The following is a 14,921-nucleotide window of genomic DNA, read 5'->3' as shown; positions in this document are numbered from 1 at the left end:
ATTTTTCCTGGACCACGATGTGGATTCAGCTGACCAGCCTAAGTGAGGATTAGTTGTTTTAAAGTTATTTTGATTAAAGAGTCATTTTTAAATACAGTAACACACAACACATGGTTTAAATAATCCTTGAGACACAAAAGAATATATCTGAAGTATACTTAATGAAATGAAGATCATGGATATGGGCTTTCAAAAATTGTAGTATATGAAAGTACAGTAGAGACTGAGTCAGGGCAGCATTAAAAAAAAGTGCAAATGCATTTTTTTTCAGTGAGAAAACGTGGTAGAAAATTCTTATGTTGAAGTGCATTTTTAAGTTTGACTTTGCAATTTAATGATAGGTTCAACCACAAATATAAGGATAATCAAACTTTCAAAGTATACAATGAAACCAAAATTATATTTCCAGGATTATACTATCTAGCCAATGTTAAAATAGGAATGTATTTTAACATTTAACAGAAAGTGTGTTTTACATACTCTTTCCCACAATTAGGCCAAGAGAGTTCTTAAAACTAAGCTAGTTCTCACCTATAATTTATTCCAGGTGTATAAAAGCAGGGGGAAAAAAAGGAAAAAAATTTATCCTCATAGATTGCTGCAGTTTCTAGAGGAAAACATTTAATCTTACGTGAGAACGTTAACAAAAATTGCAGCCGCCTGCTATCACAAAATGATATATCTGCAGGAATTAAAATTAAATTTTCACTTACTACACAGGCGTCTGTTAATGATTTTCATCCTGCATGTATTCTAGAAACACATACCTAGAAATTTCACATAGTGTTACACCAAGGGATCTAGACTTCAACAGTGCACTCTTCGTGCCAAAAAGGTAGAATTCCTCAATTTCATAAATCATAATTAGAAAATAACCGGACTCAATGGCAGAAATTTGCTTGGATCACTTTAATGCCATTTGAGATGCTTCAGTTCTCATCTTTGTTCTGTAGCCCTAATTGATGTCAGTTCAGGTTGAATGAAAATGCACATCAAAGATTTGGAATTCCGAGTCATTTTAAGTGTTTTCCAGAATGCTCTCTACTGCGAGGCGTTAGTCTGAGCTTGTAAACCAGCAGCCCGCCCTCACCTGAGCTTATCACCTGCTGGCGGTTTGTGCTGCCTCTGGAGGAAGAGTAGTAGCTGGCAGAGCCTGCCTGTGAGCCTAAGTTAGTTGGTTCATCTGGAGACAAAAGGCACCAAAATGCTGGCTCCCTGGGACATTGAACTGATGATGAAGCTCTCTGTCCTCTTGGTTGAAACGACAGCAAATTAAACGGAAAGCTGACTGCTTTTTCTGTTTTAGCAGGCGATGGCGCGTAAGCAGTCACTGAATTTCAAATTTGCATGAGTACATGAGCACACGTCACTCAGTGATGTGATTGTGGGGTATGAAAACTTGCCTTTGCCATTTAGAGTGACATTTTTCAGCATTGCCTGAAAGTTGCCCAGAAGCTGTTTCAGTAAATGCTACATGACGAATAGTAAATATAGGAGAAACCACCATGGTAAGGAGGAGAAACTGTCAGGAGTCAGGGGTGGGCGGGAACTCTGTTTCAGCTGGTGATAGCAGAGAATGGAAGATCTTCCGAGGGTGCTGGAGGGTTAATTCTTGAACTGCTGTGAAACACACTCATTTTGCTAATAGCTATTTTTCTCCAAGCACCTTTTCCAAGCTGCCTGGGCAAGGCTGCTTTGCATGTTGATTGGGGGAGGGGTAATCCCGTTTGCAGCTGTCATAGGCCAGTGATGAATCACTATCCCGTCATTTGGCTGCCTTCCCCCTTGACAAGGGGAGGAGGAGGGTAGACCTGCAGGAGGAAACAACAGTGGAGACCTCAACTTCAAGACAATATGCCTTTCACTGCTGCAGTATCCTCCTTTTTCTCTTTTGGTTAAAAGAGAGCATTGTCGTTCTCAGCCATGTGCTCTGTATAATTAAGAGCTGACACTGAAGCAGAGTAACAACAGCTTCTAATTTCTTACCCCCGATCACAGGTGCAAACATCTCAAACCAGTTCAGATGTTGCTGTTTCCTCAAGTTGCAGGTAAGGATATTTGACATTTTTAGAGATTACCTTTCTGTGACCCATATCTATTTTTGTCTAGTATTTCTTAATTATTTCTATTAATAGCAACAGCCTCTGTTGGAAATTACTTAACAATTTGTGTGTGTGCGCGCTTGTAAAAAAATTTTAAGTATGTAGAAAGGGAATAGGAGCCTGGGTTTGAAAATGATTATGGGCTATAGTTTCTGGTGTTAGGTAAACTGTGAATGTGTAATGTGAATTAGGAGAGAAAAGTTGGATTGTAAGCCATTTCTAGTTTGATTTAGAAGATTGGGGAAGTAAAAACTCACTTTAGAAGTTACAGGGTTCATATTAAGCTGCTTTAAAAACTATTTACAGTCAGTCTAAATGCAACCTCTAAAGTAAAATAACTAGCTTTTATTAACCTGGTGGGGGGAGGAACACTCTTCACTTCAATGGAACATTAACACCCCCCCCCTTTTTTTTTTTTTAAGAAAAATACATAGGTTTAAAATAAAGTGAATGGGCCTTAGATTTTTTAAAAAAAATTGGCTGTCAGAAAACAGAAGGGTATCTAGGTGTGGTTTTAGTCGCTTTAAATAAGCCCCCCTCCTCTCCATGAATAGAATATTAAATATACACGGATAGCTCTGCAATTGTGAACGTGAGTGGCGGCTTTACCATCATTGTATAAAATCAGCAACTACTGAGTCTAAGAACTTGGGGGCAGGGGGGGAGTATTTAACCTTTTATATGGTAAAAATGCAAAAGTGCAGCATTGAGGTAGAATTGTTATTTCCCTGAATAAGTGACAGCTGAGGTATTCCAAGCGCTAATGCTCCCAGGGACTCACTGTATGTTGGCCTTATCCCTTTTCAATTGGGCACGCTGTATGTAATCCACAAAGCAAACAAGTGAGCCGACATCATAATGTTTTAATGCTGCATTTGTTTCAAGGGAAACAGAGGAACAATTAAGCAGTTTGCCAGAGTAAACACATGCATCAGGACTATCTCTTTCCCTGTCACTGCACTATGGGCCTCAAGTGTTTTATTTGGTTTGGAGACCCATTAAATTACAATTGGGTGGTAAATTATAAGGGAGTACTGGTGCTAATTTATGAAACAGATTCCATAGACAGTGACGCTTCGTCCTTTTATACCTGTTTACATATTTGTCTTTTACAGAAATAACGCCTCTGTTTTTTCAATTTAAAAAGAAAAGCATGACTGCATTTTTTTTTTTCCGTTGGAAATTAAACTTGACGTAATGGTCTCACTGTGATTTGATGAGCTGTGTAAGAAAAAAAGATTTTTCAAAGCGCCATGTGAATATTTGGTTAGCTAGGTAAGGCCAAGGACACCTTTGAGCACCACATGTTGGGAAAGCATGACTGAAGGTAAAATGTAAGGTGAACTGTTTGGAGTCCAAGAAAACAGATACAATGGGACTTTTGTGTGAATGTGTTTCAAAGGTGTCAAGTCGTTAGCGCATTAAATACTAGTGTTATGAATTTGGTACATCTGTCACACGGAAGGCTTCTTGTCTTTAGGTCTATGGAAATGCAGGATCTAACCAGCCCGCATAGCCGTCTGAGTGGTAGTAGTGAATCCCCCAGTGGTCCCAAACTCGATAACTCTCATAGAGATAGTAATTCCATGACTCCCAATGGCACCGAAGGTGAGTGTCTGCCTTCTCGCTATTTGCTTTGCACCTTGTTTCTTCGTCAGGGTATATTTTGTTATATACAAGGGGGTTATGATTTCAGTTGTCAAACCCATGAAACTACTGTTGTAGTTCCCATTTGGGTCGTTTGACTTGTGAATCAGTACTCATCCTTCAGTTAGGAGCTGCACAGTACTAAATTATTGTAACATTAACAGACTGGTTCTATTTGGCATAAATGGACACACACGTATATGGATGCGTGCGTAACGTTTTTAACCTTTGAGTGTTTTTTAAGCTTCTTGCTGATGACTCTTCAGAGTATAGTATTTGCATTGTTTTGTTCTCTGAGCAATGAGAATTTGGAATTACTTCCTTTCCCTTTTGATACTAAATATAACAAAATGGGTTTCAACGTAACATTGGACTGGATTGTTTCTAAATACCGGTAAAATTGTGTGCCGAATGTTCTTGCGTCTCTGACCATTGAGATATAAGCAAATAACAAAACAAAACAAAAAGCACCCTTGTTTACAAATATACAACCTTATTTGGGAGCTACATGAAATTTATTGTCTTCAGGATTAGAGAGTATACCTGAATAGTTGTGTTACAATTATTTTGTAAATTAATACATATTAATATTTATGTAAATTTTATGTAAACACCTACTTTAGTCCATAGATTCCTCAGTCTAAACAAGTAAGTAAAGCTATCCGTGTGCATTGTGAGCTGTTCTGCACATTTATTTAGGTATTATGTATAATTTTAAAACTGTAACATATGCAAGTATGTGTTACATATTGTATTTATTTCTACTTTAGCCTGTTGAAAAATTGCTGCTTCACACACGATATTTTTGCTTATTCCTTACTAAGCCTCAGGACCTTAATGAACTTACAGCATAAGTTTCACTAGAAGTTCAGTGAATTATCCATGTTAGAATTCCATCCATCCATAAACAACACCCTTAACCATCATTTCCCAATCGCCATGGTGATCTTTTATCACAGTTCTTAAAAATAAACAAAACTAAATGCCATATAATTGTTTGTTTGGTGCAGTATTCCAGCACGTATTGGTGAAGCCTTTTAAAACTAGGAATGTTAGGACATTTCTGATCCTAGAAAACATATAAAGTGAATTGATTCTGATATTAGATACCTTCATTTCTATACGGACAGTGGTGATTTTTAATGTGTAAATAGTCTGTATTTTGCTTTTTGAGTAAATATGTTCGTTACCAGCGTTGCTGAAAAATGGTCACTGTCAAAAGTAGAAACTCTGCTGATCTAGCAAAAAATAAATAAAGAAAATAAAGAAAAAAACCTCTGAATGAAGTTGGCTCTTCACCTCAAACTCTTCCCATTTTGACAGGCAATCAAAAAGACACTGAAATTATTTTTAGGAAAGCAGTTCTGGTATTGAAGTAGGTTTTGTAGAGCAAGTAAAAAAAAAAAGTCCTTTTTTCTCTCCTTTGGGATTTGGCTTCAGGTGGAAGTGTGACTGCCGCACAGTGTAGGTTGGGCGTGTGCAGTCTGAGTGTAGGTCCTTCGGGTGGGGGGCCCCAGGCCGGTGTCCTCGTGCAGGTGGCTACTGACAGGAGAGTCAGAGGGGCCACAGGTGCAAACCTTAAATAGTCCTCATCGCTGAGAAGTCCAAATAAGACCATCATTTAGAGTAACTTAAAAATAAAGAAGACTATGTCTAATCCTTTTTGCTAAATAGAATTTACTAATACGTATTGGTTGGAGTAATTATGAAATAATGCATAGTGGTAGTTCACATACGTATAAACAAATGAGGTGGGGGGGAGGCATTTTCATTTTGTCATCATTTACTGGCAGATTGTCTCCTACAGAATAAGAACCATGTAATACTGAAGCAGAGTCTGTGATGGGGACTGCCCCCTAGGAAGGCTTTGTGTGAATGACGTGTGGTTTGTTTTTTAAGGACATGTGGAGTGGTTATGTCTTTCTAACAGTTTGTTTACCTTTAATAGCTTGATATCAGGTCCATATTCAGGAATATGTATCTTCCACCATTTTTGCATAAATGGTTCAAAAGAGTACGATATTGTAGGTAATTGTGGAATCTGCTGAGGCAATCTGGCAAATACTTCGAAATTACTACTTACCCAGAAAAATTCTTAATGATCTTATGTTTTAGAAATGAATTTTTTAGACCTTTTTCAGACAAAGGCAGTTACGCATTTCGTTTTGTTTTCAGGGATCTTACCTGGGTTTACTTTGTAACGGCTATGGTAGTTAAAGTGGAGTTAGAAGGTACCAATATAAAATAAATTCTCCAAAGAATAAAGGCAATTTTCATCATTCTGCTTAGAGATCCAGTTTTATTTTCGTATACAGTTTGGAAATACGGTTCTAGACTTGCTTTATGATCCCTGTTACATGCCTCTTTAGATGCAGACTCTTATCAGAAAGTTCTGAGTTATTAAGTTTGTGAATCAGTTCATCAAGCTGCTTACGCGTTCTGTAACGCATTTGTTTCTTTACCCCCAGTCACCGCTAGAGGAGTGAAGGTTAAAATTAGAGAGCTCCTAGTGTCTGGCAAGCTTCCCTGGGATATAATCCTTATAGACTTTCCTAGTCCTTCTTTGAAAGTCTTCTTTCGAAACTAGTACTGTTTACCAATGAATTAGAAGAACGAAAAACAAGAAATTCATTTAAATGTAAGAGCGTTTAAAGTATCAATCATCTCCCCTAACTCCATGACAAATATTTTTAGCTCTATATGCCATGATTTATATTTAAGTGACTTCACTGCAACTGAGTTGAAGCTATTCTCCTTAATGAGGTCAACAAAACTTCCATTGAGTTGACACAGTTGTTGGCTTTGCCCGCGTTTATATAGGTTGTCTTCTCAGAGCCATTTTTTACTTCCTGCCCCCACTTGTCCCTATAATGAGGCTAAGAAAACATGAAAATCTCCTGTATCAAAAACCATAACTTCATCTGAAGAACAAACAAGAAGGGAATGGAATGGAGAGGCCGAGATATTAAGTTTCTTCTTAAGTCGGCTGCCAAATTATCATAAGACTCAATGTTTGTAGGTTCTGTACTCACAGGCTAGTGCCTATTTTCATGGTTCATCTAAGGGATAAAGACAGACAGACACTGAGCTATAGCCTCAGATACTGGGCTTTTTTATTCCCCAGATGAAATGTTCTTCAGTTAGGATGGTTGTTTACTGTTTCATACTTCAAAAGTTTCAACTATTCGTATTTTACATTCTATTCCAACCTCTCTGTGAATCGTTACCGTAGTTAACTGTTGGTTTCTCACAGTTTATAAACCTTGGAGATAGAAAGCATAGATAGGTAAAAAAACAAAATAGCATAAATGAATGCTTGAGTTGCACTGAAAAAAAAAAAAAAGAGAAGTGATATGTTTCCAAATGAAGTAATAAATATTTTAGTTACTCTTAAACAATTACAATTTGATTTGGAGGAGACTCATGGATAGTTATGAAAACTATGAGCAACTGTGGCTTTCTTTTAACTGTTTGGCCTATTTTGGGGGGTGGGGGGCAGTTAGTTTTCCAAGACAGGATTGAAGAGAAATTTCTTATTAGATTGTAACAGCATAATTTTTAAGACCTAGGCTTCTTGCTGGTGATGCTCGCATTAGGTCTATATTAAAGCACCAAATCTGAGAGGATTCCTAATGTGTGGATATATGTCAAGCCTGTTGACGTCTGTGTTGTATAAGCGTGCAGAGTTGTTGGGAAACCTTCCTTTGGAAGGATTCAGGGCTGTAGCAGTAAAAGGAGTTTTATTTATGTACCTAATTAAGGCCTTGTTTGCAAAGCAGTGATTCTTTCCATCTTTGTTTTTTTCTCGTTGTCTTATTTCCATGGGAGCCTTAGATTGGTCGGTTCATATATTGCTAGTTTGAGTGTTTATTTTTGCTTGTCTGGGGAGGAAGAGTGGGGAAGGGCAAAAAAGAAGCGTGAGCAAGTGGAACTGAGAGCTCTAATTCTGAGTTTTTGCTATTGTAAATTCAGATTCAAAGTCAAAAAGCAGCTTAAACTTGTCTTAAAGCAGATGAATTTGCCTTTAAGTGACATAACACCAGATGCGGTTGAAATCTTCACTACAAACAGGGTTTCAGGAATTCTGATGGTAATTCAAATAGTAATTTTGAATTGGTATATCAGATTCCCAAGGTGATAAGAGATACAATCTTGAATTAGGTGGCTAAATTTTCTGCATTTTAAAAATTTATTTAATTGTGTATTGCATATTTTAGGATGATAGCTTAATTCAATTTTGTATTACCAGGAGCTATTTTAATGTTGTTTTATTTCTACAAAGCTCAGAACACCAACAAATGATCTGAATTTGTTTTTCTCACTGCAATTTGAATTTAGTGAAACATAGTTATATGCAACTGGAATATTTTTAAGAAATCTTATTTATAAGAAATATGTAAGCTGGAGCGAATGTGTATAAAATTATGGTTTGAGGCTGCATTTTAAAGGCTACATTTGTATATTTGTGGTCAAATATTCTGTTGTCAATAGAAACATGGTAATCTAATTTTATTATTGTTTACATTCTGCACATGACTTACTTTCTGGAAGATTAAGGGACATTGTGAGTAAAAGGATTTCTAAATGACATTTTTAAAGTTTGCCTGTAGCCACATAATTGGTCTCTTATAAATTGTTCACAAGGAAAAGCAATGAAAGGATGAACAAAATAATTTTAGGATTTAGTATTTGCTTATATTGTGTCTGAGAAGAGTTTTCACATGCCTGTTACTAATTAATAATGAGAATGGCTAATGTTTATAAAGAACTTAATGTTAGTCTTTATGCTGACCATTCTCCAGGATTTGTTTCATTAATCTTCAGAAAATTCCTGACATCCCAGTGTCGTGGTTAAGACGCTGGGTTTGACTCCCAGCTCCACAATCACTAGCAGGGTTAGCTTCTGTTGGGCTCAGTGTCCTCGACTGTGAAATGAGAATCAGAGCAGAAACCTCTCTCAGGCTTGCTTTGAGGATGAGAAGTAAAATCTGGGGCACACTTGGGACTTCCTAAGTACTCTGTATTTATTAACTTCTGTACCATATCTAGACTTGTATGGTACTATTACTGTTTTACATACAACAAAACAGCGTTAGAAACTTAAGTGCCAAGTTTAAAGGCACAGGGCTTATAATTGGTACCACTAATATCTGACCTAGTATTTGAATCCAGTTCTGAGTTCAGAGCTTGGGTTTTAAAATCTCTGTATTAGTCCGTGGAAAGAATACATGATTCCCATCCCCGACCAGTGTCTTTTCTGACACCTTCGTACTTAACACTGGTGCCTTCCCCTTCCACATGGATGCCTTCTCAACTGGAGAACACCATTCCCTAGCAAACAGTGGAGCTGTAAAATGGCCTATGGCAGAGGCTTTGATGACAAAAGGACTTCATTATGAGGCCATGTCCCCAGGGCAGTTATATTCTGGTCTTTAAGTTCTTGTGTGCCTGAGTGTAGGAGATTTCTTCTTGGTGCCACGCGTGCAAAGCATATTGCATCAATAGGTTAAGTTTTAGGGGATTGTCTCTTACTAGTTTTCAAAGCTTTAGACTTCATTATAATTCCATCAGCCGTCTCTCTCTGTTGGCTTCCCTGGGATCGGAGATGGGAAGTCCTCTCTGCTTTTCATTACAATAGTCATTATTATATGCACATTTGGATTGGAGCAGTATTACTGTGAAATCTAAAAAGCGGTCACAGTTTTGCTACTGCTCAGAGTAACCATTTTCTACCTCAGAAAATATTCCTAAGTGGATGGTAAATTTGGTCACATTTCTCTTAGAGAACCAGGCTATGTTAACTAAGCAAAGCTCGAAGAAGCAGCTTAAGTGGCATTTGTTGGGGGTTCCATAGAAACAGCGGTTACGGAAGCCAGGATATGGGAGCACGGGTGCTATGTTCTAGGAGCAGCAAGTAGCCGTTCAGGCGGTGTGGCCGGGGGAGAGAGGTTGACGGGGTCTAAGAGGTGAAGTCACAGGATACAGGGGTGGCATGTGTAGGGCCTTGCACATTGGCAGATGTACTATCGCTCATAAATAGCTTTGGTAGGAAGAATAGGAACTCCAACGCTTATTGCCTGAAACTGTGCTCAGAGTACAGAATCAGGCTTCTTGATAAACGGACTCTATGTATATAGTATTCTCTTCTTCCCCAATACCTCACAGTTCAAGAGAATCAGAGTTCTATGACATCTCTTCTCTAGCTGGGCCAGAAGTTAGGTAGCATCAGCAATCTGTACCTCCCTTAGAACGTCCTATCTTCTGGGAGAAATTCCTGGTTCCCTCCAGGGAGATTGTGTGAACCTTTAGTGAGTCCTAGTATTTAGGCTAATTCTGAATCCTTCACTCATGGATTCCTTGCTTTAAGTGATTCCTAATTTCTTTTGATGGCCAAAGATGCCTTGGGGGTGAGCTGTGTATAGATAACGTGATGGGTCTATGTGTGCCCACTTTGCTTACTTGGAGTAAAGTCTAAGAGTGACTCCTTTTCCTCTTTTTGGCTCCAAGGGTACAATATAATAGGAAAAAAGACAATTACAAATTTTCCAATTTTATTTTGGGTAGGCAAAAACATTATCTGACACATAGCTGTCTTCAGTCACTGCTGAATAATCAAGGACTTAGGCTGAGGATTTATGTAAAGTTTTAGGACCCCTTTTATAAGTAAAAGGTTGTTGTTATGTTTATGGTAATTTGTTGGTTTTGTAGATTTTTTAGTTTCATTTCATGCCTGAGACATCTCATTATACTGAAAAAAGGTGGATGAACTCTAGCAAACACATTCTAAGCTGATTTATTTATGTACTCCCTTTAAGGCCAATTGGAAACATTTTTTTTCTATGAAATGAATCAAGATCTAAAATGCTTACCTGTTTTATCATTGCATTGATTACTGATCAAGGGAATTGTGAGTGGAAACAATACTTTTTTTTAAATTTTTTTTAACGTTTATTTATTTTTGAGACAGAGAGAGCATGAACGGGGGAGGGTCAGAGAGAGGGAGACACAGAATCTGAAACAGGCTCAAGTCTCTGAGCTGTCAGCACAGAGCCCGACGCGGGGCTCGAACTCACGGACCGCGAGATCATGACCTGAGCCGAAGTCGGCCGCTTAACCGACTGAGCCACCCAGGCGCCCCAAAACAATACTTTTTTAACAAAATGAGGACTATGAAATGAATTGCCTAAGTTCTTACTGTTTCTTAAGCATATCAAGAAATAGCATACCTGATTTTATCTGCAAAAGAGTTAACTTTTATGTACCTAATTTCAAAGAGTTTAAAAAGCACAGTACTGTGCTGGAGAAGAGAATCAAAGACACGTCAGACCGATCTCAAAGCTCACATCCTTCACACTCTGAAACATGGGCTCCCTGATAGCCAAATAACTTGGTCCTTACTGACATAATTTATCTGCCCTAAGAAATTTTATGTTACCCTGTCTAAGTGGATGATTCATTGAAGGAAATACAACATCCGTTTATATATATGTTTCACTTAGTAGAGTCTCTAGGTTCCTTAAAGGCAAGGATAAACCTGTTCACTACTGTGTTCTCGGCATCTAGCAGAAGGCTTGGCTGTGATTAAGCAGTCAACACATATTTGTTGAATGAATGCCCCGTATGACTAAGCAGATAATGCAGGAGAGTGATTATAAGAGACAAGAGTCACTCATTTTATTTAAAGGCATTAATAGATTCAATAAGTATCTAAAGCCTCGTTTTCAAAGTTTGAAAATGATGATTTCACAGACCAATTTATATAGTAATTATACAGGCCATCCATTCAGAGAACATCCACAGTCAACATTGCTGCTGATTTTTAATTTGATCTGTAGTAACTGACTTGCATTTGACCTGTACTAATTAATTAATTTATTAATGACAACTGCTCTTGGACTTAATAGTATTAAGCAATGATGAAGCAACTTCCACATAGTCCAAGAAACACATGAATTATATAAAGATCAGGCAGTTAGTACACTTAGATTTAGTATCTTTACAAGATGGTAAGGTGTCATGATTGGAGGTGAACATTTTATTTTTTTAATTAAAAAAAAATTTAATGTTTATTTTTGAGAGAGAAAGAGAGAGCACAAGGAAAGGGCAGAGAGAGAGGGAGACACAGCATCCAAAGCAGACTGCAGGCTCTGAGCTGTCAGCATGGAGCCTGATGCGGGCCTCGAACTCCCGAACTGAGAGATCATGACGCTTAACTGACTGAGCCACCTAGGTTCCCCATAGGAGGTGAACATTTTAAAAGTGAGGAAAATTCTGGGGTGCCTGGTGGCTCAGTCAGTTAAGTTTCTGACTTTGGCTCAGGTTGCGATTTCACAGTTGGTGAGTTTGAGCCCCATATTGGGCTTCACTTGCAGAAGACAGTGCAGAGCCTGCTTGGGATTCTCTCCCCACCCCCCCTGCTTGCATGTGTGTTCTCTCTCTCTCTCTCTCTCTCAAAATAAATTTAAAAACTTAAATGTGAAGAAAACTTGCAAGGACAAGGATATATACATACTGCAGTGAAAAGTCTCTATGTATGTATATATAAAATAAGAATATATATCACACTGTATATCCACCATTACATCATTTATTCAAGAAAGATTTCATGATTTGTGTCTAGAAATTTACCAAATATCATCTTGCCAAGGAGAAATTTACAGTCTACTGGATTTGCAGACCTATAATCAGATGACCACTATACTTTATCACTAGGGCTATATTCTGCAGAGAGGTGGGGTCCTAATTATGACTGGGGTGATCAAGGATGGTTTATGCACACAGGTAGTACTTAAACTGAGTCTTGAAGAAGAGGTGGAAAAACACTGGGTGACAAGCCAGGAAGGAAGAAAGAGCGTGGATTGTTCGGCTGTAGCAAAGACATCCCTAGTCCCAGGGGTGGGGTGTGTGTGTGTGTGTGTGTGTGTGTGTGTGTGTGTGTGTGTGTGTTTAGAGAGGGACATGCACGCCGTGCGTGCCATGGAGCTAAGACAGTAATCACCCAAAGCAGAGGAGGAAGAGCCTTACGTATGAGGTTCAGGAGTTTGAATTCAATCCTGTGGGAGCTGGATGATTTGGAGGCTCATGAACAGGAGCGTGATATGATTGAGTCTATGCTTCAGAAATCCATCGAATGGTATCTTGAAACTGTATTCAAGGGATGGTGGGTGGTGAGAAAAAATTCTGGGTGAAAAGCTAGGAGGACCTTTTTGTCTGAAATAATGTAGTTATTTATATGCTGTTATTTCAGTTCAAATTTACATCTAATGCTTGCCTTAAGTGGAGAATGCATAATATTAAAAGTATAGAAAAGCAGTATTGCATGGTGGTGAGAACGTGGGTTTTGCAGTCAGACTAACTCTGGCCAAAAAAAAATTCACCGTTTTTGCTATTTACTAACCCATGTAACGTGGGTTTTGAGAGGCAGCAGAGCAGGGGTTTGAGAGAGGGCTCCGAAGCCTTGTCGTCAGCTCTGCCACTCACCAGTTAGCTAAGTGTGACACTGAATAATTACTGAACCGCTCTGTGCCTCTGCTTCCTCGTCTGTGAGACGAAAATAGTAATAATAGCTGACTGGGGTGCCTGGGTCGCTCAGTTGGTTAGGCATCTGCTTCTTGATTTTGGCTCAGGTCAATGATCTCATGGTCTGTGTGATCGAGCCCCACATCTGGCTCTGCCCTGAGAGTGTGGAGCCTGCTTGGGATATTCCCTCCCCCTCCCCCTCCCCCTGCCCCGCCCCTCCCCCCGTTTCTCTGCCCCTCCCCCCTCATTTCTCTGCCCCTCCCCCGCTCGTGTGGGCATGCACCATCTTTCAAAATAAAGATGAATAAACTTAAAAAAAATAACAGTACGTACCTGTAGGTCTGCAAGGATGGTTAAATTAATTGGTGAAGCGCTTAGAACACAATGTGACTCCTAGGAAGTGCTTAATATTTATTGGTTATTATTATTACCATCATCCTCATTATCATCATCTATGATCTCTGAACCTCTGCTTTGTGAAATGGAGACTGTAGTTTTATCATGGTATTATGGCAATGTCTACTTAAAATACTGAGCATAGTCACTGGCATCTACCATATGTATTCAAACACTAGCAGCTATTATTAAATAATTTAAAAATGTTCCATTAAAAAAAAAAACTCTACTGGGACTGGCTACTGGGTCTCCGTGGGTGGGAGAGGATATTTTCTCCTCTTCTGATGTCCCTCACACTATCCAATGGCTGTTTCAGGTACTCTGGGTACCTGGGCTACCTAATAAGTACTTGCTCAGTTAATACGTAATAAAGGTAGGGCTTATGTCTGAATATTCCTGCAAATGGGTGAAGAATGGGAAACTATAGGGGAAAAAACATAATCTGAGATGTAAATTTGGTAGGTTGATTACATTTTAGGCAAGTAAACCATTTTTCCAGATTGATATGATTGAGGTTCTGAGTCCTAGCCAGCTCATCTGCTTCCAATCTTCATACACTAGTTTATTTTACCATCCGCTAATTTGCAGCATACACTGATACACTTTTATTCAATGCCCTGGTATTCTGGGACTTTTCCTATGGCTGTGCCGTTTTTGCTGATTGTTCAGATTTCCAGCAGAGCGATGATTAAGGATGATCAAGGCCTAATTAGAAAATGTTTGACTTTGTACTTTTCAAAGATTTCGTGAAAGCTATGGTAAGTCAAAGAAATTTGAAACTACTTGCATGACCTTGGGCTAGTTTCGCAAACACCTTGAACCTGCAGTTTCCTCACCTTTGAAAGGTGACGATTATAATATTTCCTAAAGTTGCCATGAGGAGCAAAAGAGGCATTGCTTGTAAAGTACTTAGCACAACGTGTGACCTATAGTAGGTACTCCATAAACATCAATTTCTATTTAAAGTCTTCCTTTTTTTGTTCTGAAACTCTACTGAAATATTGCCTGGGTCATTAATTGAGAATTGTTAATTGAGAATCTACTGAAACATTGCCTAGGTCATTAACTGAGAATTCTTAACTGAGAATCTACTGAAATATTGCGTAGGTCATTAATTGAGAATTCTTAACATAAAGGCAGTCTTTTTGTACTGTTGTGCTATGCTCCATCAGTATAACACACTAAAAATAGATCCCACTTTGGAATCTGAATGTAGGGATCTGTTAAAAGTCATTAAATGGCACGTTTCAGGTCTGT

General features: G+C 38.5%; 1 protein-coding gene across 5 annotated transcripts in view; it reads left to right on the top strand.

Annotated features, from left to right (window-relative positions):
• Positions 1-14,921, top strand: part of EYA1 (EYA transcriptional coactivator and phosphatase 1) — a 220,537-nt gene that overhangs the window by 50,870 nt on the left and 154,746 nt on the right. For 3 of the 5 annotated variants that reach the window (XM_047842334.1, XM_047842330.1, XM_047842329.1), the window contains exons 2-3: positions 1,999-2,048; positions 3,583-3,710. In XM_047842334.1, the coding sequence (XP_047698290.1) occupies positions 3,587-3,710 (124 nt within the window). In that variant the 5' untranslated portion in view covers positions 1,999-2,048; positions 3,583-3,586. Of the gene's footprint in view, positions 1-1,998; positions 2,049-3,582; positions 3,711-10,022; positions 10,058-14,921 lie in introns of those variants that run through there. The other 2 variants (XM_047842331.1, XM_047842333.1) reach the window with 2 other exon arrangements.

This window comes from Prionailurus viverrinus, chromosome F2, assembly GCF_022837055.1.
Source record: "Prionailurus viverrinus isolate Anna chromosome F2, UM_Priviv_1.0, whole genome shotgun sequence".
Classification (NCBI taxonomy): Eukaryota; Metazoa; Chordata; class Mammalia; order Carnivora; family Felidae; genus Prionailurus; species Prionailurus viverrinus.
Note: the sequence above shows the minus strand (reverse complement) of the source record. Positions and strands in the feature narration are given on the sequence as shown.